At 39.0% G+C, this 27,909-nt stretch overlaps 1 protein-coding gene across 2 annotated transcripts in view; it reads left to right on the top strand.

Annotated features, from left to right (window-relative positions):
- Positions 1–27,909, top strand: part of LYST (lysosomal trafficking regulator) — a 180,556-nt gene that overhangs the window by 110,899 nt on the left and 41,748 nt on the right. The window contains exons 29-40 of one of the 2 annotated variants that reach the window (XM_043596252.1): positions 984–1,175; positions 3,357–3,535; positions 5,394–5,600; positions 12,658–12,834; positions 13,593–13,669; positions 13,815–14,003; positions 16,688–16,833; positions 16,919–17,018; positions 18,222–18,283; positions 20,166–20,221; positions 24,092–24,244; positions 27,643–27,887. In XM_043596252.1, coding sequence (XP_043452187.1) covers positions 984–1,175; positions 3,357–3,535; positions 5,394–5,600; positions 12,658–12,834; positions 13,593–13,669; positions 13,815–14,003; positions 16,688–16,833; positions 16,919–17,018; positions 18,222–18,283; positions 20,166–20,221; positions 24,092–24,244; positions 27,643–27,887 — 1,783 coding nt within the window. The remainder of the gene's footprint in view (positions 1–983; positions 1,176–3,356; positions 3,536–5,393; positions 5,601–12,657; positions 12,835–13,592; positions 13,670–13,814; positions 14,004–16,687; positions 16,834–16,918; positions 17,019–18,221; positions 18,284–20,165; positions 20,222–24,091; positions 24,245–27,642; positions 27,888–27,909) is intronic. The other variant, XM_043596253.1, reaches the window with a different exon arrangement.

Genomic DNA, 27,909 nt, shown 5'->3' on the forward strand with positions numbered 1-27,909 from the left:
TGATAAATACTGAGTACCTGAGATACTGGACAATCTAAAGTGCTATTAAAATATTTAAATATCTTACAGGAGGAGTCGTTAAAACCTATCATAATTCAGTCATATGTAAGTAATGTGTATGGAAGGTATTTATGGAAATTGATACATGTTTTTATCATTTAAAACAAAGGTTCAATTCCAATGAAGGGTTCCATTATTCCTCACCGACCAAGACGTCATTTTGGTTCCTATGGTCAACTTCCGATGCCTTTCTCCTTCAGTCCGTTAAATCAAGATTCGTTCTCCCCATATCCTCCTGGATCCACTACCTGTGTGGTACCTTTCGGAGCAGGTGCAGTGATGATGCAGGAATGACATTCCTAACTGCTCAATCTGAGGAGATACTGCTCAGGGAACGCTTTTGTAGGATTGAATTCCAAATGATGCATACGCACCAAATCATTTCAATAGCAAAGCACTGGAATTACACTCACCTTTCCGATCTCTTCACTTTCATTGGACTGCTTTCCACTATCTCACTTATATATGCTTTTCAAAACTACTTTATAAAATTCAGCAATGGGAATTATCTGGAAATAGTAATGTTGTTACTGAAACACGATGTGCTTTAAAAACCTATTGATTATTTTGGAACACAAGGAAGTGCAACAGTATTTGAAAATGTTTTGTCGGAACATTCTGAACTACCTACATATACCCTTCTAACTCTTTTGTGTTTTTCAGAAAACTCAAACTTTGCCAAACGATGTCCATCCCACTAAGCTATGTCCCTAGCTTCACTATTCTGATTTGGACTTTGAAATCAGAAGTACTGTTGCATTTCTTTAACGAGGGAGAAACGTCACTTTCTCTGAATCATGCTCTTTCCTTTGTATTAGTGAAGATTTATTTCATGGTCCACTAATCAAAATGTTGCAGCAAAAATAATTTCCTTGATCCCTGTTAACTCTGGCATTTGATGTTTTTAATTTATATACTTGAAGGTGCTCGAAAATTTCCCCTTGCTCAGACTGACTCTCTCCTGATGAAAATGCGCTCAGTGGCAAGCGATGAACTGCATGTGATGATGCAACGGAGAATGAGCCAGGAGAACCCCGTGCAGGCATCTGAGACAGAGCTTGCTCAGAGACTACAGAGGCTCACCATTTTAGCAGTTAACAGGATTATTTATCAAGGTGGGACTAGAGGATGAATATGTGCTTGCTCACATATGCACTTAAAAGGGAAATAATTTAAGAGGAAACTGATGAGGTCTCAAAATTCTCAACAGCATTCATTTTTTCTTTCGTAACATTTACACTATTAAAAGAATGCATTTGCAGGGTGCCTGGGTGGCTCAGTCAGTTAAGCATCCGACTTCAGCTCAGGTCATGATCTTGCGGTTCATGGGTTCAAGACCTGCATCAGGCTCTGTGCTGACAGCTCAGAGCCTGGAGCCTGTTTTGGATTCAGTGTCTCCCTCTCTGCCCCTCCCCTACTTGTGCTCAGTCTCTCTCTCTCTCTCTCTCTCTCTCTCTCTCTCTCTCTCAAAAATAAATAAACTTTAAACAAATTTTTTTAAAGAATTTATTTGGAACTAATAGTCTTGAATAAAAGTCTACTTCTTAATGTGTTAAATGCAGGCCTAGAGTGACCATTGAGTTTAAAACAAGACAGCACCTCCAATATATTTTCGTAACTTTTCTTTGAGATAATGGTAGATTCACATACCATTATTAAAAATATTGCAGAGAGATCCCATATCCCGTTTATCCAGTTCCCCCAGTGGGTTCTGCCAAATTATAGTGGAGGGTCATGACCAGGATATAGACATTGATACAGTCAAGAAGGTGAACATTTCTGTCACATGCGAGTGCTTCTGTTGCCTTTTGTTTTGTGGGGGTTTTTTGAAGTTTATTTATTTATTTTGAGAGGGAGGGAGGGAGGGAGAGCATGAGCAGGGGAGGGGCAGAGAGAAAGAAGAGAGAGAATCTCAAGCAGGCTCTGTGCTGCTAGCACAGAGCCCGATGTGGAACTGAAACCCATGAGAAGAGCAAGAACCGCAAGATCATGACCTGAGCAGAAACCAAGAATTCGATGCTTAACCTACTGAGCCACCCAGCACCCCTGTCGCTTTTTTAATAGCCACACCCGCTTTGCTCCCACCTCTACCCCTTCCTTAGTCCCTGGCAACCTCTAATCTCTTCTCCATTTATTTTTTATCATTTCAAGAATTTTACATAAATAGAATCATCCAGTATGTGGCCTTTTAGGACTGGCTATTTTCACTTAGGGTGATTCTCTGGAGAGTCATCCCGGCTTCTGCACGTATCAGCAGTTTGTTGCTTCTTTGTTTTGCTGAGTAGTTTTCCACAGTACAGACATACTGGAGTTTGCCTAGCCATTCACCTTTTGAAAGACCATCAGGGCTGCTTTCCAGTTTTTAGTTACCACAAATAAATCCAGCTGCTAGAAACAGTTACATGCAGGTTCTTGTGTGAGTGTAAGTCTCCGTTCTCCTGCAATAAGGGATGTTGTGTGCTGTGTTTTTGTTAAGAAGCTGCCAAATGTTTCAGAATGACTGTCAAATTTTACATTCCCACCAGCAGTGTATGAGTGATGCATTTTTCTTCACACCCTTAACCAGTATTTGGAATTGTCACAATTTTTAATTTTCACTATTCTGATAGATGTCTAGTGATACCACATTGTGGTTTCAATTTGCATTTTTCTCTAGGGGCTACTGATTTATGTATTTATTTATAAAAAAGAATACCTACAGTAACCACTAAAAAGCCATGCAGAGAGATACCCTCAAAAGCACTATCGATACGTCAAAATGGAATTCAAAAAAAATGTTCAAGTAACCCCAAGAAAACAGGAAGAAGAACACAGTAATTGTTCATCACTAGAAAAGCATAATACATACAAATAAGGCTCTTCTTCGTAACTTTTCTAATTTGTACTTGGGGCAACCGGATCCCAGGCTAAACTCTGAAATTGTACCATTTTTATCACATGCTCAGATTTAATGGTACAGCACATGCACTGAAATGGCTCTGCACATCCAACTAATGTAAATATCACGTGGTCATTATGTTTGGTTTGTACAAGAACCTCGGAGCTTTAATAATTTCACAGTTTAAATCATCTTCATTAGTAAAGCAAATATTTAGTTCAGAATTGCATGACTTACGTAGGTTTAAATTTCTACATTGTTTTTGATGAATTTACTTTCTCTAGAATATTGTATCTTCTACGTCTAATACACTCGCTGCACATTTATATAGTGACAATGGAATTGGTGATTCCACAGAATATTTTTACCGTTTGTAATGGCTAGTTATCTAATTTTTTATTTTTCCTTTAATTCAAAGAGTTTAATCCAGACATTATTGACATTTTGAGTACTCCAGAAAATGTGACTCAAAGCAAGACCTCAGTTTCCCAGACTGAAATTTCTGAAGAAAATGTTCATCAGGAACAGCCTTCCATTTTCAATCCATTTCAGAAGGAGATATTCACATATCTGGTAGAAGGATTCAAAATATCTATTGTAAGTAAATTAATTGCATGGGACGTGTTCACTTACACAAAAGGAGTAGGTGTTTTATGTGTCTGCTTACTCTTGAATTATTATTATTATTATTATTATTATGAATTACTAGGAAGGTTATGTCTTGGCTTACACATATCTGACACCTTCACAATTGTATAGAGGATGCTAACAAGTATCAGGCTCCATTCATCACTGACACGCTTAGGTTTCTGTGGGCTACATACGCTCGACCCCAGGGGAAAAATCAGTCTGTACACTTTAGAGATACCGAAAGCCAATCTTATTCTAGTGGAACTCATAAATCATGATTCTGCCAGTCTCTAAATCTAAACTAGATTGGGGTGTCTGCAGGTTTTATTTAGAGCCAAATAATTTACCCGGGGCCCTCAGGACTGGGGGTAATTGGAGAGCCAGCTCCAAAACTCAGAATAAATTCTGAAATGTACTGATTCCAGTTTTTTGGTTTTGTTTTTTTTTTAGCGTTTATTTTTGAGACAGAGAGGGACAGAGCATGAACGGGGGAGGGTCAGAGAGAGAGGGAGACACAGAATCTGAAACAGGCTCCAGGCTCTGAGCTGTCAGCACAGGGCCCGACGCGGGGCTCGAACTCACAGGCTGTGAGATCATGACCCGAGCTGAAGTCGGACGCTCAACCGACTGAGCCACCCAGGCGCCCCCTGATTCCAGTTTTAAACCAGATAGAGGAGATTTGATCAGGATCAGGTTAGCCTCCAATGGGCCACAGTTGAAGCAGCTTGTCTGGTTATTTGTCAAGGAACATTGATGGTCGTATTGATGGTCAGTTTATATGTAGTTGTCAGTTTGCGACCGTTTTACTCAGTATTTTAATATTCTTTATAATGAATCTTTCTCGGGGCGCCTGGGTGGCGCAGTCGGTTAAGCGTCTGACTTCAGCCAGGTCACGATCTCGCGGTCCGTGAGTTCGAGCCCCGCGTCGGGCTCTGGGCTGGTGGCTCAGAGCCTGGAGCCTGTTTCCGATTCTGTGTCTCCCTCTCTCTCTGCCCCTCCCCCATTCATGCTCTGTCTCTCTCTGTCCCAAAAATAAATAAACGTTGAAAAAAATATATATAATGAATCTTTCTCTTTCATATTGTAAAATCAGTCAATCTATTGTTCTTTTGATGGTTCTTTTTTTTTTTTTAACTTCTAAGCCCTAGGTAATTTGAATGACTTTAGCTTCTTAATCTATCTCTCTCTTTTTAAAAAAAATACAAGTGATATACAGTTTCCTATTTTAACCATTCTTAAAGGTACAATTCATTAGTGGTAAGTGCATTCGCATTGTTGTGCAATTATTACCACTGTCCATCTCCGAAACTTTTTTATTATCCCAAACTGCTCTGTACCCATTAAACAACAGCTCCTCATAACCCCTCCCCCAGCCCCTGATAACAACTGTTAAACTTTCTGTTTCTATGAATTTAACTTTCTAGACACCTCATATAAGTTACAATATTTCAGACAATATTTGTCCTTTTGTGTGTGGCTATTTCATTTAGCGTGGTATTTTCAAGCTCATGTTGAAGCATGTGTCAGAATTTCATTCCTTTTTAAGGCTTAATAATATTCATTCTATGTCTATATTATGTTTTGTTTATCCATTCATCCATCGGTGGGCATTTGGATTGTTTCCACCTCTTGGCTGTTTTGAGCACTGCTGTTATAAGTGTTAGTATAACCACCCGTTTGTAGGGATGTATGTGTCATTCTAATTTTGACTACTAAAAAAAAATCTACAAAAAAACATGTCCCATGATCTTCTTTAGGGCTCTGAGAGGTCAGTATATTATTGCTTAGGAAGTCTGATCCTAATGCATTCTTGTTTTGCTTGAAGGGTTCAGGTAGAACCAGTGGTTCCAAGCAGCAGTGGACTAAAATCTTATGGTCTTGTAAGGAAACCTTCAGAATGCAGCTTGGCCGACTCCTGGTCCATATTGTGTCACCAGCCCACTCTTCTCAAGAGAGAAAGCAAATTTTCGAAATAGTTCGTGAACCAAATCATCAGGAAATACTGCGAGACTGTCTTAGTCCATCCCTGCAAGTAAGTTATCTCAGTACTTCGTAAGTAAAAACTAGCGGTGAAAGAGGGGCGCCTGGGTGGCTCAGTCGGTTGAGCGTCTGACTTCTGCTCAGGTCATGATCTCGTGGGCTGTGACCCGTGTTGGGCTCTGTGCTGACAGCCCAGAGCCTGGAGCCTGCTTAGGATTCTGTGTCTCCCTCTCTCTTCCCCTCCCCTGCTCATGTTCTGTCTGTCTCTCTCTCTTTCTCTCTCTGTCTCTCAAAAAATAAATAAACATTAAAAAAAAAACCATAGTAGTGAAATATAAAATTGTTCAAAACAAGAACTGACATTAAACTATTTTCATGCCTAAATATGGTTTTCTTACCAAACAAGTATCACCTGAGATGTTTCTTCAGCTACTCTATGCCAAACTTAGACTGGCCTCCCTGTTTCTTTCCCATTCCTTATTCCAGTGCTTAAATTAAGGAATTCTGTATCTAAGCTCTTAAAAGATGCTTTGTGGTTTGTTACTAAATCTTCAAATGTTTTCTTTGTGTTCTCTTTTTAAAAGCATTATATTATCCATGAAACATCTAAATGGAGTAGCTCAAACAATAGTATGTATGGTATATTTCCAAAAATACTTGCAGCAAGTTAAATTTTTTTTTTTATTAAGTTAAAATTTTTAAAAATGTGTTGATCATTTGTAATGATCAAAATTGACATACTTAAAAGAATTTCAGTCTATAAATTCTAACACTTAAAGAGTGCTGGATGGAGAGTTTAAATGGTACAACCATTTTAAAGAGCTGTTCAGCAGTTTCTTATAAAATTAAACATACATTTAACCTGTGACCCTAAAATTTCATTTTTAGATATTTACCTAAGAGAAATTAAAACATATGTCCATAAAAAGACTTGTATAAGAATATTCATGTCAGCCTTTTTACTAAAAGCCGCAAACTTGTCAATCAACAAGAGAATGTATAACCAAATTGTGATATATTTATATAAAAGACTTTATACAGCAATAAGAAGAAACCAACTATAGATACACCTACCATTATGAATGAAGCTCAAAGACATTGTATGGACTAAGAGGACAAGCAAATACAAAAAAGCCCACATTTCTGTGATTCTGTTCATATGAAGTCCAAGAACAGGCAAAATGAAGATAATGTGACAGAATTCAAGACAGTAGTTGAGTCTGTCAGGAAGGGGGAGGGAGAATGAGTTGATTGGAAAGAGGCATTAGGAGACTTTCTGGGGCAATAAAAATGTACTATATCTTATTTGGGGTGGTGGTTAAATGGATGTATGCAGTTGTCAAAACTCGGAAATGAACACTTAATATCTGTATGCTTTACTGTATTAAATTGTACACCTATAAATACAGTAATCGATGCTACATACCGACAGGTATCCCTTTTACTCCCTGGGAAACTCATATATCAAGAACCAAAAGGTTATAGTTTTGAAGTGGTGCTTTTACCTGTTCTTTCTAATGCTAAGATTCTCTCACGTGCCCTCAGGGCACTGTCTTCCCTCTCCCAAGGCAAAAGCACATCCAGCCCACAGTCTCCTTCAGTGGAGAATTCGCAGTGATGTTCCTTCAAGCCTTTATACTCCACAGAGTTACCGTCCATCAAAACACAGCCCGGGAGTTGACAGTCCTCCTTCCCCCACCCCCGTTCCCCTTTTCTGTTGCATCATCTCTGTCAGTGGTGTCTTTATGAAGTTCAGCTTGGAACCACGGTTGAGTTTTTCCTCTCCCTTGAATCCATTTCATCACCAAGACCAGTCATTTATTTAGTTGTGTCTTTAACTATTTTCTTCCCGCCTCATCCTAATTCAAACTTCCACCTCTTGTGCTCAGATCCTTACAATAACCTCCTGTCCACCTCAAGACCACATTATTTTACCTGGTTTTTAAGATTATTAGGGCAACTTTCAAACATACCTAAAAGTTGGGAGAAATCAGAGACCCACATGACCGTTACCGAGCTTTAATTTTTCATTGTAGTGCTTTGAAATAAATTTCAGGTATCAAATCATTTCACCTGTGAATACCTTTACCTTTACATCTCTGATTGATAAGGACTTTTAAAAAATTTGTCACACTCAAGGGGCACCTGGGTGGGTCAGTTGGTTAAGTGTCCGACTTCTGCTCAGGCCATGATCTTGCGGTTCGTGAGTTCGAGCCCCACTTCGGGCTTGGTGCTGACAGCTCAGAGCCTGGAGCCTGCTTCGGATTCTGTGTCTCCCTCTCTCTCTCTGCCCCTACCCCCCTCCCAAAATAAAAAAAACATTTAAAAAATTTTTTTTAATTTATCACATCCGATAATCCATTCTAACAGTAATCTAATCGAATAATCTAATACTCAGTCATTAAATTTTCCCAATTTTCTTAGAATTTTTGTAATAGTTTGCTGGATTATGGATCCAGACAAGGCCAGCCCACATAAAGTATTTGTTTGAAGTATGTTAAATCTTTTTAATCCATGGTGATCACCCTCCCCAACCATTTTTTAAAATGTCATTTATGTTAATGAAACTGGGTCATTTTTGTAGAATTTCCCATATTCTGGATTTAGCTGATTGTATCCTTTAGGATACCGGTTTAGATGCTTGACTAGATTCCTGCTCTTGATTTCATGTTTGCTTTTGTGTTTGTTTTTTAAAAGACTACTTTATTAAGAGTACTTTGCATTTTCCATTACAGCATAGCAGGAGACAGAGAATGTCTAGTTGCCCTGGTTTTCCAGACGTCGTCAGCCTGATCCATTCATTATAAAGTTCACCCTCAATCTTTAACCTAATAGTTTTAGCTGCCACTGATGATCGTTACCAAGATCCACTTTTCCGTTAGGAGTTGTAAAATCGTGATCTTTCAGGGTTTCTCATTCCACCAGCATCTCTTAGCACTAATTTTTCTGTAGGGAGGGATATTCTCTTATCATCTATTTGGCGACCCCAAAATGTAGTCTGTCGGAAGGGCCAGGTAAAAGCTTGTTTCTTTTCCCTGTTTATTAATTTTTAGAATAATGAGTTGGTGCCCTAACAACCTCCAGTTTTTGTCTTTGTTTTTATTTTTGAGGTGTCATTATGAAATCAGGTATTTTTCATACATGTTATGAGTAGTTTCAAACCTTTCCAGTTATTATTCCATTTGATATTCAAATTAACACCTCTGTAGATTCAAGTTGTTGTGCTCTTTTAACATAGCCTTTTCAATTTTTATCAAGTCAATGCGATTAACTTCTTTGCTTTCTGGAACACAAGAATGTCCTGACTCATCTTGCACATTCCTTCCCAGATCTGGAAGCAGACTTCTCCCCAAGAAGCCTCTGTTTCCTTTTCATGGGATAATGGTATTTAGAAATAACAAATCTAGGGGTTTCTGGGTGGCTCAGTCAGTTAAGTATCTGGCTTCTGCTCAAGTCATGATCTCACTGTTCATGAGTTGGAGCCCCACGTTGTGCTCTGTGCTGACAGCTCAGAGCCTGGAGCCTGCTTCTGATTCTGTGTCTCCCTCTCTCTCTACCCCTTCCCCACTCATGTTCTGTCTCTCTCTGTCTCAGAAATAAACATTAAGGAAAAAATTACAAAAAAAAAGAATAGCATTAAAAATGTTTTAGAAATTACAAATCTGGGGACTAAGTACCTTCATTTCTGCTTGGTTGTCATTTCTTCTCAGCTAGGACAAAGCTAGGAAATACATATCTTTTTAGAAAAAAAAAATGAATCATGAGTTCATACTGATATTTTCACATTTTCTTGAATTTCATATTTGTATTTCCTTTTATTAATGTGGATAATCTTGATTCCTGAGGCCATCAGGATACTTACTTGCTCTATCTTTTTTGCTCTGTATATATAACGTTTTCAAAATAAGATGACCAACATTATCACTAATAACAAGCCCAGTGAATGCAGATTAAGAATTCTTCATGATTCTCTTGTCCTTAGTGTACCATGAAAATACGGTATTGTAAAAGCACTTCAAATAATTTTCTCTATTTGATTATGCCACCAACTTCACCTAACTAGTGATGTTCTTTTTTTCCCATTGGTTTTCTATTTTTAGGGATTCCATTGGGTTTTATTTGTTCAACTTCGTTTTTAATTATGTGAAATGTCTATCTGGTTCCAAAATCAAAGCTGAAACATGGCACATTCAGAGAGGGTGTACACACAGACACGGTGTATATATTATCCCCCCTTCTCAACACAGAGAAAGATAGCGAACTATGCACACTCTTCTGCCCTTTAAACAGTACCTCACAGAGATCATTTCATAACAGTGTTTAGGGACCTTCTTGTGCCTTTTAGAGCTGCCTACAAGCTCCATTTGGAATTTACTTGATTTTTAAAGCCCAACGCCTCTCTCCTGTCGTTATTACTTGAGTCTGATTAATTCCTCAGTCTGTAGCGCCTCCTCTTTTAAGATCGGCTCATCTTTGTCTCTTGTAACCTCTGCCCATCCTATGTATCCTTACTGACATGCTGCTCTATTCGTGCTGTCCGCTCAGCACGAAGGACCTTCCCTCCTCTCCTTGTCCGTCTGTATACCCGTCTGTCAATTTCTCCATATGCCCGTCGCCCTTGCCCCACCTTCAAAACGTTCCCCCCTTTCTTCAGTCCATTCAGAGCTCTTCCTTCTTAGACACATCCCTGAAATTTTTATTTTCACACATTTTAGTGTTTTATTATTTTCTAAGGATTTGTGTTTAATAGATTCATTTCCTTAAATCAGTATTTTGAGGGCTGAAAACAAGACTTTTCCTTTTTTGCATCCATCCCTAATAACACCTTTTCTAGACCCAGGAACTACAATCAATAAATTATTGATCAGGTGTTAGCATGAGATTCTAGAAACACCTTAAGTATCTAAGAAAATTATGTGGTTTTTTTGGATATTCAGGATGAATAAAAACATTTTTTGTAGTTTTTCAAGGTGATTTGAGAATGTCACTGAATACTGAACTAAACTATTTTTATTTTTTTAATTTTTTTTTATTTAAAAAAAATGTTTTTTTTTTTTAACGTTCATTTATTTTTGAGACAGAGAGAGACAGAGCATGAACAGGGGAGGGGCAGAGAGAGAGGGAGACACAGAATCTGAAACAGGCTCCAGGCTCTGAGTGGTCAGCACAGAGCCTGACGCGGGGCTCAAACTCACGGACAGTGAGATCATGACCTGAGCCGAAGTCGGAAGCTTAACCGACTGAGCCACCCAGGCTCCCCTAATTTTTTTTTTAATGTTTATTTATTTTTGAGACAGAGAGAGACAGAGCATGAACAGGGAGGGGCAGAGAGAGAGGGAGACACAGAATCTGAAACAGGCTCCAGGCTCTGAGCTGTCAGCACAGAGCCCGACGCAGGGCTCGAACTCACGGACCGTGAGATCATGACCTGAGCCGAAGTCGGACGCTTAACCGACCGAGCCACCCGGGTGCCCCGAACTAAACTATTTTTAGATTACATCAAGAGCATTACCTTTAAGACACACATATGAAGGGGCGCCTGGGTGGCGCAGTCGGTTGAGCGTCCGACTTCAGCCAGGTCACGATCTCGCGGTCCGTGAGTTCGAGCCCCGCGTCGGGCTCTGGGCTGATGGCTCAGAGCCTGGAGCCTGTTTCCGATTCTGTGTCTCCCTCTCTCTCTGCTCCTCCCCCGTTCATGCTCTGTCTCTCTCTGTCCCAAAAATAAATAAACGTTGAAAAAAAAAGACACACATATGAAAATAGTCTAGCCATTTACTATTTCTCTTTATTTGCCAACTCTTCTGGCCTTTTACTCGTAGAGTGTCTGTTCTTTTTTCTCTTTTGGTCAGGTAGCAGCTGTCTCCTGACTAAATTAAAATGTTGCATTAAAATGAGCTTTGCTATTCCCATCATCGCATATGTTCATCTTATGTTTTTTGGGAAATGACACGATGCGATTCAGTGTGTTAATTTAAATATCACCCACAATGTAAGAGTTCTCAAGTTCATTTGTTGACATTTAATACTGTTCATAGTTTAAAATGTCATAAAGCCAAATGTAGTGGCATTTGTATCAGTGTAAATTTGTAAAAAGTAAAATTCTGCATGTTTCACTTGTTGGCATAATTAATGTTGAAATAACACATAGTGTACACATAACAGTTAGGTGTAAGATCTATAGCATGGAAGGCCACTTAAAATAGGTGTAGGTTTACGAAAGACAGTTGTCAGTACCTTGAGTAACATTCTCATTTCGGTTATAGGGCAGTTCATAAAAGACTGGCCTAGATCAACCCTTCTCTGGACATGCACAGACCACTGAGTGCTGAGGTCTCACTGGTTTTAGAGTTTTTCACCTTTGTGTCCCTTAGGGAGTAATGAGTACTTACAAGCTAATCCAAAAACGGGTTTTGTTCTGGAAGTTTCACCAACTTCTAGTCTACCAACCAGAAATCAAAGCAGAAAGAATAAATTAGCATAATTCTCTTACCTGAAGGTTCAGAGGAGAGTTTCCCTTCCAGTTCATTTTTTTTCTCTGAGAACTAAGAAATATTTTCCTTTATCCCAAGATTATTTGCTATATTTCTTTAGCAAATCCCCTCCAAAAAATTTTCCCCCAAAGCTCATTTGCTTGTTTTTCTTTTCCTTCTTTTCTTACTTTCCTTCTTTTCTTTTTCTTTCTTTTTTCTTTTACCTTTTACAATGAAAATTTTCAAATATCATAAGAAAAATGGAGAATAGTATAATGAGTATTAATATATAGCCATCACTTAGATTTAACAATTGGTAGTATTTTTATCATATTGACATCATTTCTGTTTTGAAGTATTTTAAAGTAAATTACAGAAATCTTTTCAAAAGACATTTTCTTACATAACCATAACATCATCGTACCTAACAAAATTAGTTTACACCCTCATGTCATCATATTTTCAATGCATAACCAAATTTTTTCAGTTGTCCCCAACATGTCTCTTGCAGCTTCTTTATTCAAACCCAATGTTACCAAATAAATCTAGTATATAATTTAACTTAACCACTATGAAACAATTTAAATGTAAGAAATAAAAATACTGTATGACTTAAAAAAGTGTTTCTTTTTCTTAAAGCATGGAGCCAAGTTAGTTTTGTATTTGTCAGAGTTGATACATAATCACCAAGATGAATTGACTGAAGAAGAACTAGGCTCAGCGGAATTGCTTATGAATGCTCTAAAACTGTGTGGTCATAAGTATCTCCCTCCCAGTGCAACAACAAAAGCAGACCTTATCAAAATGATCAAAGAGGTGAGTCAGTGAAATCATAAGACACGGTTTTCTAAGGAGATCCCATTGAATGTAGTTAAAGAGTGAAAGATTTTTTTATTGTGGAATATCATTTATGATGAATTTTATTGAAATGATGTTTTTTTATTATGAGAGAATAAATAGGCTATTGCAAGGAGTGTTTTATCCTCTGTTGTCATCCTCATCCCTTTTCGGTAGCTTTCGGTGAAGGAAAGATTTTTATAGTGACGAGCAAGTTGAAGCATCCGCCTCGAAACAAATAAAGAAGCAAGCACCTGGGCATTAGGTCTGGCAGCCCATTTAATTCTCCCACCCCAATATCTGTGCCCCAGATTGTGTAGAAGCAAAGGGAAGTTATCAAATTATTTTTGTGGCTATTTGTATTTTAATATTCTGGTCTCCTGGGGACATTATTTTTTTCCTTTATTAACTTGGTTTTAAAATTAGTTTGTTGGGGGGCACCTGGATGGCTCCGTCGGTTGGGCATCCGACTTCAGCTCAGGTCATAATCTCGCAGTTCGTGGGTTCGAGCCCCGCGTCAGGCTCTGTGCTGACAGAGCCTGGAACCTACTTCGGATTCTGTGTCTCCCTCTCTCTCTCTCCGCCCCCCCTCTCCCGCCCCTCCCCTGCTCATGCTCTCTCAAAAATAAATAAACATTAAAAAAAATAAAAAATGAAATTAGTTTGTTGGCCTTTGTGCCAGTGTTAAATGATAAACAATTAGTTTTATATTGCATATTATTATCCAAATCTTTTAGGAACAAAAGAAATATGAAACTGAAGAAGGTACGAATAAAGACACCTGGCAGAAAACAGTTAACAATAACCAACAAAGGTAGGATTTTATGTGTTCTAAAAGTCATGCCTTTCTGAATCCACTAGATTTCACACGTACTTTTAGTTTTCAAGTATCATGCTTCCATAGCTCCTTAACGTCCCACCTAGGCTTCCCTTACGAGCAGCCTTGCTTGTTTATTTAGTCTCTTTCAGCGTCTGGATTCAAAATCAAAGGATATATCTAAGATCGCTGCAGATATCACCCAGGCAGTATCTCTGTCCCAGGGAATTGAGAGGAAAAAGGTGATCCAGCATATCAGAGGCATGTACAAGGTAGATCTGAGTGCCAGCAGACACTGGCAGGAGCTTATCCAACAGCTGACGCATGATAGGTAAGCAGAGTGGGCCTTTGTTGTTTTCTATGGTGATGGCAGACGCTATTTCCATTTCAGAATAAACGTTCACAGCATTATTTCATTAGTTGAAATATTTTCTGTTTAATCACTTGTGATTTCTTTCATCATGAAATAATGAAATCTATATATAATCCTGTAAGAATCTTTTTTTTTTTTTTTTAATTCTTAGGGACAAGGCAGGGGCGGGTGGGCAGGGATACTGAGAAAGCGAGGCATTAGCTCTTCCAGATAATAAAATCTACATGTTGACTTTAATTTTAAAATATAACCTTTGCAGGAGAATAGAGAAATCACTGAAACGGGATAGTTGGGAAATAGATCTTTTTCTAGGTAAGACTTTAATAATAAAACTTAGAAGATGCATCACAGATCATGAAAAGAGGAAAATTAAGGTGTTCTCTAAATTTGGTTAAGATAACTGGTTAGAATGACTTGGGGTGCTAAAATGGACTAAACATTATACACTAAAGAAAATTCCAGGTGAGCAAAAGAATTAAATTCATTAAGTTTATAAAGTGGAAGAAAATAGGGCATTTATCAACTCTGATAGATGGATAACTTTTTAAGCTCAAACACAATAGAACAAACTACCAAGAAGAAACAAATAGATTTGAGGGGCACCTGGGCGGCTGAGTCAGTTAAATGACCAACTTCAGCTCAGGTCATGATCTCAAGGTCCGTGAGTTTGAGCCCCGCATCGGGCTCTGTGCTGACAGCTCAGAGCCTGGAGCCTGCTTTGGATTCTGTGTCCCCCCTTCTCTCTCTCCCCCTCCCCCGTTCATGCTCTATTTCACTCTGTCTCTCAAAAATAAATAAATGTTAAAAAAAAAAAAAAAGAAATAGATTTGAGCTTTAATTTTTTCCAGTGTATTTAATAACTATAACAACAGCAACAAAATGAAAATTTATTTTCAGCAAATCAGAATTAACTTTTTTTTACTTTTTTGTAAGTTTACTTATTTTAAGAGAGAGAGAGAGAGAGCACAGAAGGGGCAGAGAGAGAGGGAGAGAGAGAGAATCCCAACCATGCTCCACACTGTTAGCGCAGAGCCTGATGTGGGGCTCGAAACACACGAGCCATGAGATCGTGACCTGAGCTGAAGTCGGATGTTTAACTTACAGAGCCATCCAGGTACCCCCACAGAGTTAATATTTTTATGGTTTTAAAAATTCATGCCAACTTAAAAGTAAATTGTAAGATCTGAAAAGTTTGAGCAAAAGATGCGATTACACTTTTCTACATAAGACAAATAGAATTAATAAACAGGAAAATATTCCATGTGGCCAGAGACTAATTTGATTTTTTAAAACCTTGAAATATTACCATCTTACCATAAAATATGGTACAAGCCATATTTTACCTTTTCTGTTATAAAGTTTTTTAGGTGCTAATACCCAGAGCAGGAAGAAATGTATATCGCAGCCCATGGTCAGAGGTCCGGTGGCTTTGCACACTTTGACAGCATGTACCAGGAATCCTGTAACCATTTTATTTCTGGCTCCAGTTGTCCTATTTTGGTGATTCTGTCCTAAGGAAAACATTCAAAATATATAAAGGCAGTAAATGTAAAGGTTTTCATCTCTGCATTGTTTATGCTAGTGAATGAACTGGAAACAAGTATATAATAATGCCAGAATTGCTAAATACATTATGATGCACCTCCTCCATGCATTAGTCAGCCATTTTCAATGGTGACGATAAAGATTAAAGTATGTCCAGTGAAAGAAGAAAGGGTATAGAAATGTATATATGTAATAATTATAACTGCAATTTTTAAAAATGAAAAAAAATAATTTCTACCAGAAAGTGGTATGTTTAGGGTAGTAGGGTTAAGGATGATTTTTTTTTTCTCTTATCTATTTCTGAAAATATATTCAATACGGTTCTCTATTTTTTCATTTAAAATATTAACTTATTTTGAGGGCGACTCGGTAGCTCAGTTGGTTAAGTGTCCAACTCATGATTTGGGGTCAGGTCATGATCTCACAGTTTGCAAGCTCACTCCCCACATTGGGTCTGCACTGACAGTGCGAAGCCTGCTTAGGATTCCCTCTCTCTCTGTCTCTGTCTCTGTCTCTCTCTCTCTGCCCCTCCCCCACTCGCATATGCACCCAAGTGCACTGTCTCTCTCACAAAATAATTAAGCATTTTTTATTAAAAATTAAAATAAAATATTAACTTTTTTTAAACATCTTAAGAAATATGGCTTGTACTACAACAATGAACCAATTTATTTGTTAGATAGTAGGCAAAATGGGAAATATAGAAACTTAACTTGGAAATGGATTTTTTTCTTTAGCCATATTAAGTCCAATGTATTGCTAAAGCATACATGTTGCTAAAGCAGAGTAGTCATGATATATCTTTTTAAAAATTTATGAGGAACAAGAAACTAGTGGCAGAGTGTGCCTCCAGGCGGGGACTAGAAGGCCGGGGTTCAGGAGCAGAAGGACATTTACTTTTTATATTATTCTATTGTCTATGCTTTCTATCTTATTCTATTGTCTATGTTTATGCACTTCCTCGTCTAATTACTTGAGCAGTTGAGGGTTTTAACTGAAAAGATCACTTTTGATTATTTAATTTCTGTAATGATTTTATTTACAGCTCCAAGTACTATAGATTGCCACTTAAAACATTCTTTTATTTCCCCTTGCAGAGTGGCCTGGTATGATCCCCTGTACTATCCAACTTCCTGGCAACTGGATCCAACAGAAGGACCAAATCGAGAGAGGAGACGTTTACAGAGATGTTACTTAACTATTCCAAATAAGTATCTCCTTCGGGATAGACAGAAATCAGAAGGTAATAATGACTTCTTGACTCAGCATCCAAATGTAGCAGATAACTGTAGTTATCAGATAAAGATAATACCTACTTTTTTCCTTAGCAGATGTGGTCAAACCACCACTCTCTTTCCTGTTTGAAGATAAAACTCACTCTTCTTTCTCCTCGACCGTAAAAGACAAAGCTGCAAGTGAGTCTATAAGGTAAGTGTGAATCCATAAGATGTTCTCTCTTTTGTTGAAGGAGTCAGAAAGACTTTAGTCATTTATTGTAGGGGCGCCTGGGTGGCTCAGCCAGTTAAGCTCTGATTTCAGCTCAGGTCATGATCTCATGGTTCACGGGTTCGAGCCCCACATTGGGCTCTGTGCTGACAGCTCAGAGCCTGGAGCCTGCTTCAGATTCTGTGTCTCCCTCTCTCTCTACCCCTTCCCTGCTCACACTCTGTCTCTCTTTCTCTCTCTCTCTCAAAAATAAATAAAACATTTAAAAAAAATTTTTTTTAAATAGTTTATTGTAGTGTTTGTGTAATATTTGTTTTAGATAATTGCTGGGGTTTTAGGAAAGGCCCTAGATATGGCTCAAGAGAGGACACAGTCGAATGGCTAAAATCCAAAAGGAAAAGACATCCTCAATGGCGAGGACTCACTGGGCTTCAGTCACCGTGCTCTGGCCCTTGTCTGCACGTGTGTATCTTGGCAGTTGACTGGTCCTAAGGTCTCTGTGAAATGGGTATGGTTTCCGCGTGACGCCATCTAACGGTGACTGAACGTCCAAATTTTAGTTCCTCGTCTTACTACATGTCTGACCTTGGGCAAGTTACTTAGCCTTCCTGTGTCCATGTCCGTATCTGTTACATGAGGAAGGGAATAACGCCCAAAGTACCAGAGTATTGTTGAGTATTAAATGGGTCCTTGTATGTTAACGACAGGTTATCATTATGACACTAATGATAATTGCCCTGCCCGTTTATTAGATGAAAACCTGAGATTCGAAGGAGGTGAGTTCCTTGTCTAAAGAGGAGAAGAACTTTTCTGAGTCTAAATCCCGTTTTTCCTAGAATACTAGGATGCTTTCATGTGTTTGAAATACCAGAGGCATGACCCAATGTTTGCATAATTACTAGAAAATACAAAATATTAAAGTTTCTCCTAAAAAACTGAATGCCTATATCCTGTATACATGGCACAGGAATTCCGAGCCTTCTCTAAAAATTTCATTTTCTCCTCAACCAGAATGTTAAAATACAAGATAATATTTTCATGTGGGTTTAGGCAAGACGTCTCATGCTTTTGAAACTCTAGTGTGCTGGGCTGAAATCTTTAACTAGATAAATAAAGCTTATACTATATACTTTCTAAAATTGGTCAAAACATTTAATCATAGTAATTTTATATATGTTTTGACAGAGTGAATCGAAGATGTATCAGTGTTGCACCGTCTAGAGAGACAGCTGGTGAGCTGTTACTAGGTAAGTCACATTTTGAAGAGTTTTACACATATTCACCCTGCCTTATTTTATTCTTAGACGATTTGAAGCATTGTTTGGCAGAAATGCCATTGAATCAAATAAACTCTCTCTAACATCACATCAGTAATTTTGCCTTAACATTATATGACTTACAAATGTCAGGAAGTGGCAATCTTATTTTCTAAAAAGCACATGAATAGCCTTTTAATTTTTATAAAGTTGACTTTTTTCATAAGTACACATTTTTGTATTTAAACATTCCTTTTATTATATATCAATTTTGATTTTTAAAGTGAGGAATTATTGATATACTCACATGCCTACTGTTTTAAAAGATATACCTGTGCATAAGAAATATATCCACCTTGAGATAGTTCATAATTTATACTCCCTATTGTGCTTCTGAGAGAAAGGCCAAGGTTGTCAATCCTTGGATATCTGTATGATTCATTCAGTGAGAAATCTTTTCCTCAAGATATGAAGGAATAAAGTTGTACCACTAGATCTCTGTTCCCTTAAAGAACTAATTTGTATATTACAGGCCAGTTGTTTTCTTAAAGCCTGGTCTCCAGGCCAGGAACATCAGCATCACATGGGAACTTCTTAGAAATGCTCATTCTTGGGCCCCGGCCCACACCTATCAAGTCAGAAACTCTCTGGCACCCCCAGAAATCTGCATTTCATGAGCCCTCCAGCAATTCTGATGTACCCTTCAATTTGAGAGTCGTAGACTGAAGCTACAGCCTCCAAGGCTCAACATGCAGAGCTTCAGGCTGGCCAGGACTAAGCACTGTGGTCACAGGGATGCAAGTGATTCCCTTCTCTGAGCCAACAGTGCTCAGTGCTCACGGGTGACCGGCACACAGGGCGGAGCCCCAGAGAAATTCCCACCAATTGGATACGTGGTGTAGGGACATGTGCTAACACAGCCAGCCTATAAAGCAGAGAAAACTGGGGGCTGTCTTCTAAGGTCTATTCTGCCCTATTGAGTGTTTAAATAAAAATTAAGTCTTCCTCTTAGACTAGAAAATTTGTTTACAAGTTGACTTCAGTTAATGTGTGAGAAAATAAAATTAATGTATTAGTCATATAAGAAGAGTAGCAATAAATGGCCAACATTTTTTTAACACTGAGTGCCAAACACCGTTATAAGCATTTTACATACATTCTAATTTAATTCCCACATTAACCCTGTGAAATAAAGTCCTCTTCCTTCACCCCTCTTTTAAAAAATTATTTTAGGGGTTTTTTGTTTTGATTTGAGAGAGAGAACATACGTGTGTGCGTGAGTGCGGGCAGGGAAGGTGCAGAGCAAGAGGGAGAGAAAGAATCCCAAACAGGCTCCACACCGTCAGCACAGAACCTGACACAGGGCTTGATCTCCCCACCATGAGATCATGTCCTGAGCCGAAATCAGGAGTCAGACGCTTAACTGAGCCACCCAAGCACCCCACACCCCCTTTTTTTTATTAAGTAAAGACACAAAGAAGTTAAACAACTTGCCCAAAATCTCATGGATACCATTAAAAAATATTTATTGAGGGGCGCCTGGGTGGCTCAGTCAGTTAAGCATCTGACTTCAGCTCAGATCATGATCTCCCAGTTCGTGAGTTCGAGCCCCGCATCAGGCTCTGTGTGCTGACAGCGCAGAAACTAGAGCCTGCTTCCGATTCTGTGTCTTCCTCTCTCTCTGCCCCTCCCTCGCTCATGCTCTGTCTCTCAAAAATAAACATTAAAAAAAATATATTTATTGAGTGACAGGAACTGTTTCTGGGTGTTGGGATTTTAATTCAGGCCAATTGACTCCAGAGGTCATATTTGTAATCAAAAATGATAAAAGTGCACATATAGTTTTAAACTCATATCCCATTACTTTCTATAGGTAAATGTGGAATGTATTTTGTGCAAGATAATGCTTCTGATACAGTTGAAAGTTCGGTGAGTAGAGGCTTAAGTTTGCACCTATATAAACCTAGACAAATTCCCAAAATGTATAAATTCGTTATAACTGGCAAACAGGTAGAACTTAGGAGAGTTCATATATTGTCACTCTGGTGTGCAGATTGGTCTTAATTCCAAACTTTTTCTTTTAAAGATATTTTTTAAAAGACCATACCATCTCCTCTGGCTTACAGTCTGACCTCATAGCAGTCAGTATTATGATTTAGATTCTAATGTGCTCCTGTTAAAACAGCGAGCAAAGGGGAAAAAGAGAGAGAGAGAGAGAGAGAGAGACAAACCAAGAAACAGACTCTTAACTATGGAGAACAAACTGATGGTACCAGAGGGGAGGTGGGGGGGGGGGGATGGGGGAAACAGGGGATGGGGATTAAGGAGGGCGCTTGAGATGGGCACAGGGGCTGTAGGAACAGTTGAATTAGTATATTGTACACCTGGAACTAATTATAACATTGTATGGCAATGAACTGGAATTAAAAGAAAAACTTTAAAAACTATTTTAAAAAATAAAATGAAAATGAAAACAATAAAGTGCTCCTATTATTTTAATTAATTTATTTAATTTATTCCTTCTATCTGTTCTCAGTAGCAACAAAAAACTACTCCCTGCCACTCCCAATTCACTATCAAATATATTTACCTTCACAAAGAAAGGAAAATGTTGTATAATTGAATAACTTAACTAATCCTGATAGTCACATGTCTTGGTATCATAATTTTTATTCTACTGGAAGTACTGATATTAATCAGAAAATTACAGAAATGACTCTTAGCTCACATATTTTGTGTGTGTGTGTATATATATATATATATATATATATATATATTCACATATTTTTATCCATCTGAATCAGTTTGTAGACCATTAAAATATTGTTTAGAGATCCCCGTAGTAAGAGAAATAGGCTTTTTGTTTCAGAAAATTTCTAAGACCAGGAATTCCTAAAGATATACTAAATAAGAAGACATGTGGTTTAATAGTGAATACATATTTTATTTCAAAAAATAATGAGCTAAAACATAAAATTTTGCTGTAAAATAAATAATATGAAAAAAGTCATGAAAATATTTAATATAGCCCCCAAAATTGAGTAGGCATTCTTTAGTGTGATTTATGTAGCAATTGCCACAGCATTTATCCCAGCTAGTAAAAGTATGGTCACATTATTTTTCAAGATGTCTCTTTTTAGCAACCAGGGAACTTAATAGTTGATACACGAGCCAACACTTTCCTGGATCCAAAAGATGACATTTCCCCCTTTTAAAACTCTCCTAAAAATACTCTTGTTTTTTAATAGTTTGAAAGATCCTTCTTTCCTCTGCTTTTATAATATTTGTTTCTACTTTCTATGTGACATTTGCTGTCTTGCATTTTATTTTATTTTTTTAATGTATATTTTTAATGTGTATTCATTTTTGAGACAGAGAAAGAGCATAGGCAGGGGAGGGGCAGAGACAGAAGGAGACACAGAATCCCAAGCAGGCTCCAGGCTCTGAGCTGTCCGCACAGAGCTCGACACGGGGCTCAAACTCAAGAACATTGAGATCATGACCTGAGCCAAAGTCGGACACTTAACCGACTGAGCCACCCAGGCGCCCCTGCTGTCTTGCCTTTTAAATGTTTGTACAAGTATCTTGTGCCCCCTTTTCATCTTACACAGATGTATTTCATGCAGAGCACTTAGCAGAGCACCTTGCTCGTAGACGCTTAATTAACATCTGCTGAACTGAATGAATGAACGGATATGGAAGCACACTAAGAAGGAATTCAGTTTTATATATGAGAATATTACATTTTCATTAGAGTTTAATTTCATTTGTAATTATCTACTACCCCTACTTCTAAAAGTCAGTTGGGATCTAGCACAATAGTATAGCACACATACAACAGAGCAATTCAAATTTTAAAAATTTCAAATAAGATTTTAGAAGGATGAAGAGCCTGGGATAAGGTAGTCATTGCAATTGCTTTCTAAATTTCGCTCTGAGCCCCTGTTCCAACACAACAGAGAAAGTCAATGCAGTTTTCCAAAAGGGAAAATTGATGAAAACAAACCAACCTCGGATGCAGGTTAATTTGACGCGATAAATCCTAACTAGTTTCAAACTTTGGTAGGAGCTTTTACCATGATTTTTCTATTAAAAGCATTGAGTAACATAATTCACATATTCAACTGCAATTTACAAAAGATTTAGACAAATTGTTTTAAAAGTTTTCTTCATTTTGTACTTTGAGAAGGGCCCAGTGATGGTAAAAAAAAAAATATGGGACCTATGGAGGTGCCTAGGTGGCTCAGTTGGTTGGGTGGCCGACTTCAGCTCAGGTCATGATCTCACAGTTCGTGAGTTCCATTCCCACGTAGGCTCTGTGCTGACAGCTCAGAGCCTGGAGCCTGCTTTGGATTCTGTTATCTCCCTGTCTCTCTGCCCCTCCCCCACTCACATTCTGTCTTTCTCTCTCAAAAATAAATAAACATTAAAAAAAAAAAGTATGGGACCTATGGCCCCTAACCCCTCATTCTAAAATGTAGAGATCTGTTGAGGGAGGCTAGGATCAATGCTGTCAGGGAGATCCAGCCTTCTGGTGGCCACTTATCTTTTCCTTCCTTCTGCTGACCACACAGGAGAGGAACATAGCTACTTGGTGCGTGCTGATCTGTGAGCTTAGTCAATGGGGCTGAATTTGCAGGAGAGTGCTTTGCCTTTCCGGGAAGGTTCAGAGGCATGGGGACTATGTGTCATCGCTGGGGAGCTCCCAGGCCATGCCCTTAGGCTCATTTTAACCCAGACCCATGTGAGGGAGGGCAGACCCACATGTGAATCTTCAGGGAGAGGCTTGTTTTCTATTCTTCACCCAGTCCCCGGGCCAGAAGAGACAGGCTCCTGCTTATTCCTCTTTACTGATGGACACGTGTGTTTGTCTGTCATCAGGAAAATGTCCCTTAATGGTTTTAGATATTTGAATGAAGTACGTTCACTTCCATACTCTGACCCAGAGAACTCCAAGGCCTCATCTGCTTTCTTCAAGTGGATGTTAACCTAAGTCACTAAGTTTCTAAAGCTGGGGTGTGTGCATATGTGCGTGTGCATGTGGACGCACAGCCAGCCTACCCCAGCATCCCTTCTACCTCACTGCTGTTTTTCAAATTTCTTGTTATTTTTGGCTCCTGGGGATTTCACTTTCCCTTACGTCCCGCAAGCTCAGCTTTAAAAGAAGTCTGTCTGAAAAGATTACATGTTGTGTGATTCTAACCACGTGACATTCTGCGAAGGGAAAGCTATGAGATGGTAAAAAGATCAGTGACTGCCAGGAGCCTGAGGGGGAGGGGCGGGTGAGTAGGTGGGGCACAAGGGAACTCTGTACGATCCCGTAAGGGTGGACGCATTTCAGTAAACATTAGTCAAAACCCATGGGACCATAACACCAAGACTGAACCCCAATGCAGACTGTGGACTTCGGTTAAGAATAACGTATTCAGTATTGGCTCTACAGTTATTACAAAGGCACCAGGCTAATCACACTAATGGGAGATGTTAATCACAGGGAAATTCTGAGTTTGGGCCAGGAATACATGGGGGCTCTCTACACTCTCTGCTCAGTTTTCTGCAAACCTAAAACTGCCCTACAAAATAAAGCCCGTATTTCTTTAATTCCTTAACGTTTATCCAGTATTCTGAAGTGTTTCGTGGTTGGGGAGGGAGGGGTCGGGGGTGGCTCAGGGAATCTTATCTGCCGTCTTGCCACAAAAGGAAGACATTTTCATTTTCAGATTTTTAAAAATCTAAAATTGCAGTGATCATTTATATTTCATGTAAAGCAAACAGTTTCATTTCTTTCCTTTGTCTCAGAGCCTTCAGGGAGAGTTGGAACCAGCATCATTTTCCTGGACATATGAAGAAATTAAAGAAGTTCACAAGCGTTGGTGGCAGTTGAGAGACAATGCTGTAGAAATCTTTTTAACAAATGGCAGGACACTCCTGTTAGCATTTGATAACACCAAGGTAAATTCAGCTTTATGAACAGATACATAGTTTTGAAATTATCATGGGACCGGTGTAACTGGACTCATACTGATTTTATGAAGGTTTAATCTATTTAAACTTTGATTCCCTGTTTCTAACAGCAGATAAAAATTGCCTTATTTCTTAGTCCCAATGACAGCGATCCCTTGGCTATATTAGAATTATTTTTGTCCTTCAAAACTGTATTAAATTCGGATTCTCCAAAGTGACTATCTGTAAAAAGTAAGTGAATGCGTAATGACCTGAGAAGAGTAATTTAAACTTGAGAGTAGGTTCTGTTGTTTCCAAACCCTTTCTGAACCCCCACATCCTTTCAGCTGCCACTTAGAAAAGCTTTTGGAAAAAGTTGTGTGGACTCGTTGCTTCGAGTTCTCTTTCGAAATGCTCCAGTCAGATTTTCTTCTCACTACCTCACCTATCACTCCTCTGGTCGGGGTTACTAGTGACCTCCATGTCACTATACCCTACGGTCATATTTCTTAGTCCGCATTTTACTTGATCTATCAGCAGCATTTTTAAAAAATTTTATTTCAAGATTTATTTTTGAGAGAGAGAGAGAGCGCGCGCACGCGCGCGCACAAACGGGGGGAAGGGCAGGGAGAAGGAGACCCAGAATCCAAGGCAGGCTCCTGGCTCCCAGCTGTCAGCCCAGAGCTTGACCAAGCATTTCACACCGATGATTGTTTTCTCTCTCTTAAAAAAAATAACCCTCCCCACTAGGTTTCTGGGCCATGACTTTCCCTCAGCTCTTCTTCTGGCTCAGGGCCATTCCTTCTCAGTCTTCTTTGCTGATGCTTCTCCGAGGGTCTCAGGGCTCGTGCCGCGGACCTCTTCCCATCCGCTCTTGTGACTTTAAATCCTACCTGTGTTGTAACAACTTTCAAATTTGTATCACTACCCGAACGTCTCCCAGGAATGCTCTGTACTTGGTATCTCCCTCTAGAGGTCAAACTGGCATCTCAAATTTAACATATACAGTCTACGGCCATACCACCCCGAACACACCCAAATTAAACGTATACAAAACCGAAGTTCTAACCTCCGTGCCCCAAAATCTCTCTGCAGTTTTCCTCATTTCAATAGATGACAACTCTAATCTTTCTGATTGCCCAGGCCCAAACTTTTTGGGTTATCCTAGACTCCTCTCATTCTTTCATGCCCCGTACCTACTCTGTCAGTCCTGCTGACTCTTCCCTCAAAATCCATCCAGAATCTGACCACTTAACACAGCTGCCTACCATCCTTGTCTGAGCCACCATCATCTTTTGCCTAAATCATTACCGTGGCCTCTAACTGTCCTCCCTGCTTCCACACTCCCCTTCTTTCAACCTATTCTCAGCACAATGGCTAAGGTATGCAGGCTCGTGCCATCCTCCTGTCAAAACCCTCCGATCACTTCCTGTGCCACTTGGTTAATGCCAAGGTCCTTGTAATAGGTGAATGAGGCGCTGAGTAATCTGGTATCTTGTTATCTAACTCACCTTTTCTATTATGCTATCCACAATAACTTTATTTTCCTTGACCAGGCACACTGATGCCTCAGGGCCTTTGCACTTACTGGTCCCTGGAATGTTTTTCCTTTTTGAAATCCACATGATTCAGTTGCTTGCTTTTTCAGGCTCCATGATCAAATGTCTCCTTATCAAAGAGACCTTCTCTGACTGCTCTGTTAATAAAATAGCAACCCCTCTGTCACTCTTACCGCCAAGTCTCCTTTTCTTTGCTCAGTTTTTCTCTGTTGGACTTAATAACATCCAACATTGTCTCCAAAAAAATATAAGTGCTTTGTTAAGTGTTGTGACTGCAGCAGCTTGAACACAGTGCTATGTAGGTGCTTGATAAATATTTGCCGTATGAATGAATGCTTCCCTTTTCTTGCAGAGTTTCGTTTGCAATCTGTCCTAAATTCCCTTCTGTCAACCTTAGCTTTAGAAGTTGGCAGCCTTCGGATTTAAACCACGGGTTTTGGGGTTTTGTTTGTCTTCCCTTGAGCCTATTCTTTTTTTCTTTTTTTTTAATTGTGATAAAAAAATATGTAAAATAAAATGACCATGTTAACCATTTGAAGTGTTCAGTACATTCACATTGTTGTGAAAGAGATTCAAGGTGTAGATTCTTCAACACGCTGCAGTCTTGCCTGTCCCAGACCGTAGCTACATTTTCTCGTTCTCCTCGTTAACTTTCAGTCCTGTCTCTGGTTAGCCACATCTGTGGCTCTCATTCCTATGCCTGAAGCATATACACATTTTTTTTTTAATTTTTTTTTCAACGTTTTTTATTTTTATTTTTTTTATTTTTGGGACAGAGAGAGACAGAGCATGAACGGGGTAGGGGCAGAGAGAGAGGGAGACACAGAATCGGAAACAGGCTCCAGGCTCTGAGCCATCAGCCCAGAGCCCGACGCGGGGCTCGAACTCACAGACCGCGAGATCGTGACCTGGCTGAAGTCGGACGCTTAACCGACTGCGCCACCCAGGCGCCCCGCATATACACATTTAAGATGGATATTTCAAATTTGTTTTTAGTAAAGGCCTGGATTGTCTATTTTTTTTCCATTTATTACCAATCATCATTTAATTGCCTTAGAAAAAAATCAGATTACCTTTTTCTGTGACAAGTTTTATGAATTTCTAAAAAAAAGAAAAAAGTTTATATATTAGTTTTCAATCAGTAGTGAAAATCAAATATCTTGTTTCACATAGGATGTTTTATTTCATTCTCATGAAATAAATATTATCATTCCCATATTATAGATGTGGTAACTGTAGCACAAAGGTTTTAGGCTAGGAATCGGGCCACGTCTGTCTAATTAAGAAGACCATGCTCTTTGGGGCACCTGGGTGGCTCAGTTGGTTAAGCGTCTGACTTCAGCCCAGGTCATGATCTCATAGTTTGTGGGTTTGCCCCGCATCAGGCTCTGTGCTCTGAGCCGGCTCAGAACCCGGAGCCTGCTTTGGATTCTGTGTCTCCCTCTCTCTGACCCTCTCTCTCCACCCCCCTTTCAAAAATAAATAAACATTAAAAAAAGAAAAAGAAGGCCGTGCCCTTTCTATGATATCATGTTGCATTTATTTAGATGAAGGTTCTTCTTCATTGTTTATTGATTTTTTTTTTTAGGATCTGTATATGAGTGATTTTTCTATACAGACTTTTTCTTACCTTCTTATTAACTAATTTCTTCGGCAGCAAAACATAATGGTTAGGAGCCCAGCCTTTGGGGGAGGATCCAGAGATGAATCTCAGTTCCCTGGCAGTTGGTGTTAATTGGGCAACAAGTACTTTCTTTGTGGACTTGGGATTAGTAACGTGCATAATCTTTGGAGAAAAGGTTCAATAGCCTAAAACAAAACCTGGCTTGTTTTCCCCTTCCTTTGCAGGTTCGGGATGACGTGTACCACAGTATACTAACAAATAACCTCCCTAATCTCCTGGAATATGGCAACATCAACGCTCTGACAAATTTATGGTATACTGGACAAATTACGAATTTTGAATATTTGACTCACTTAAACAAACATGCCGGCCGATCCTTCAACGATCTCATGCAGTATCCAGTGTTCCCGTTTATACTTGCTGACTATGTTAGTGAGACCCTTGACCTCAGTGATCCCTCAGTCTACAGGTAACTAAACACATCATTACCT

The sequence above is a fragment of the Prionailurus bengalensis genome, chromosome D2 (assembly GCF_016509475.1).
Source record: "Prionailurus bengalensis isolate Pbe53 chromosome D2, Fcat_Pben_1.1_paternal_pri, whole genome shotgun sequence".
In the NCBI taxonomy this organism is placed as follows: Eukaryota; Metazoa; Chordata; class Mammalia; order Carnivora; family Felidae; genus Prionailurus; species Prionailurus bengalensis.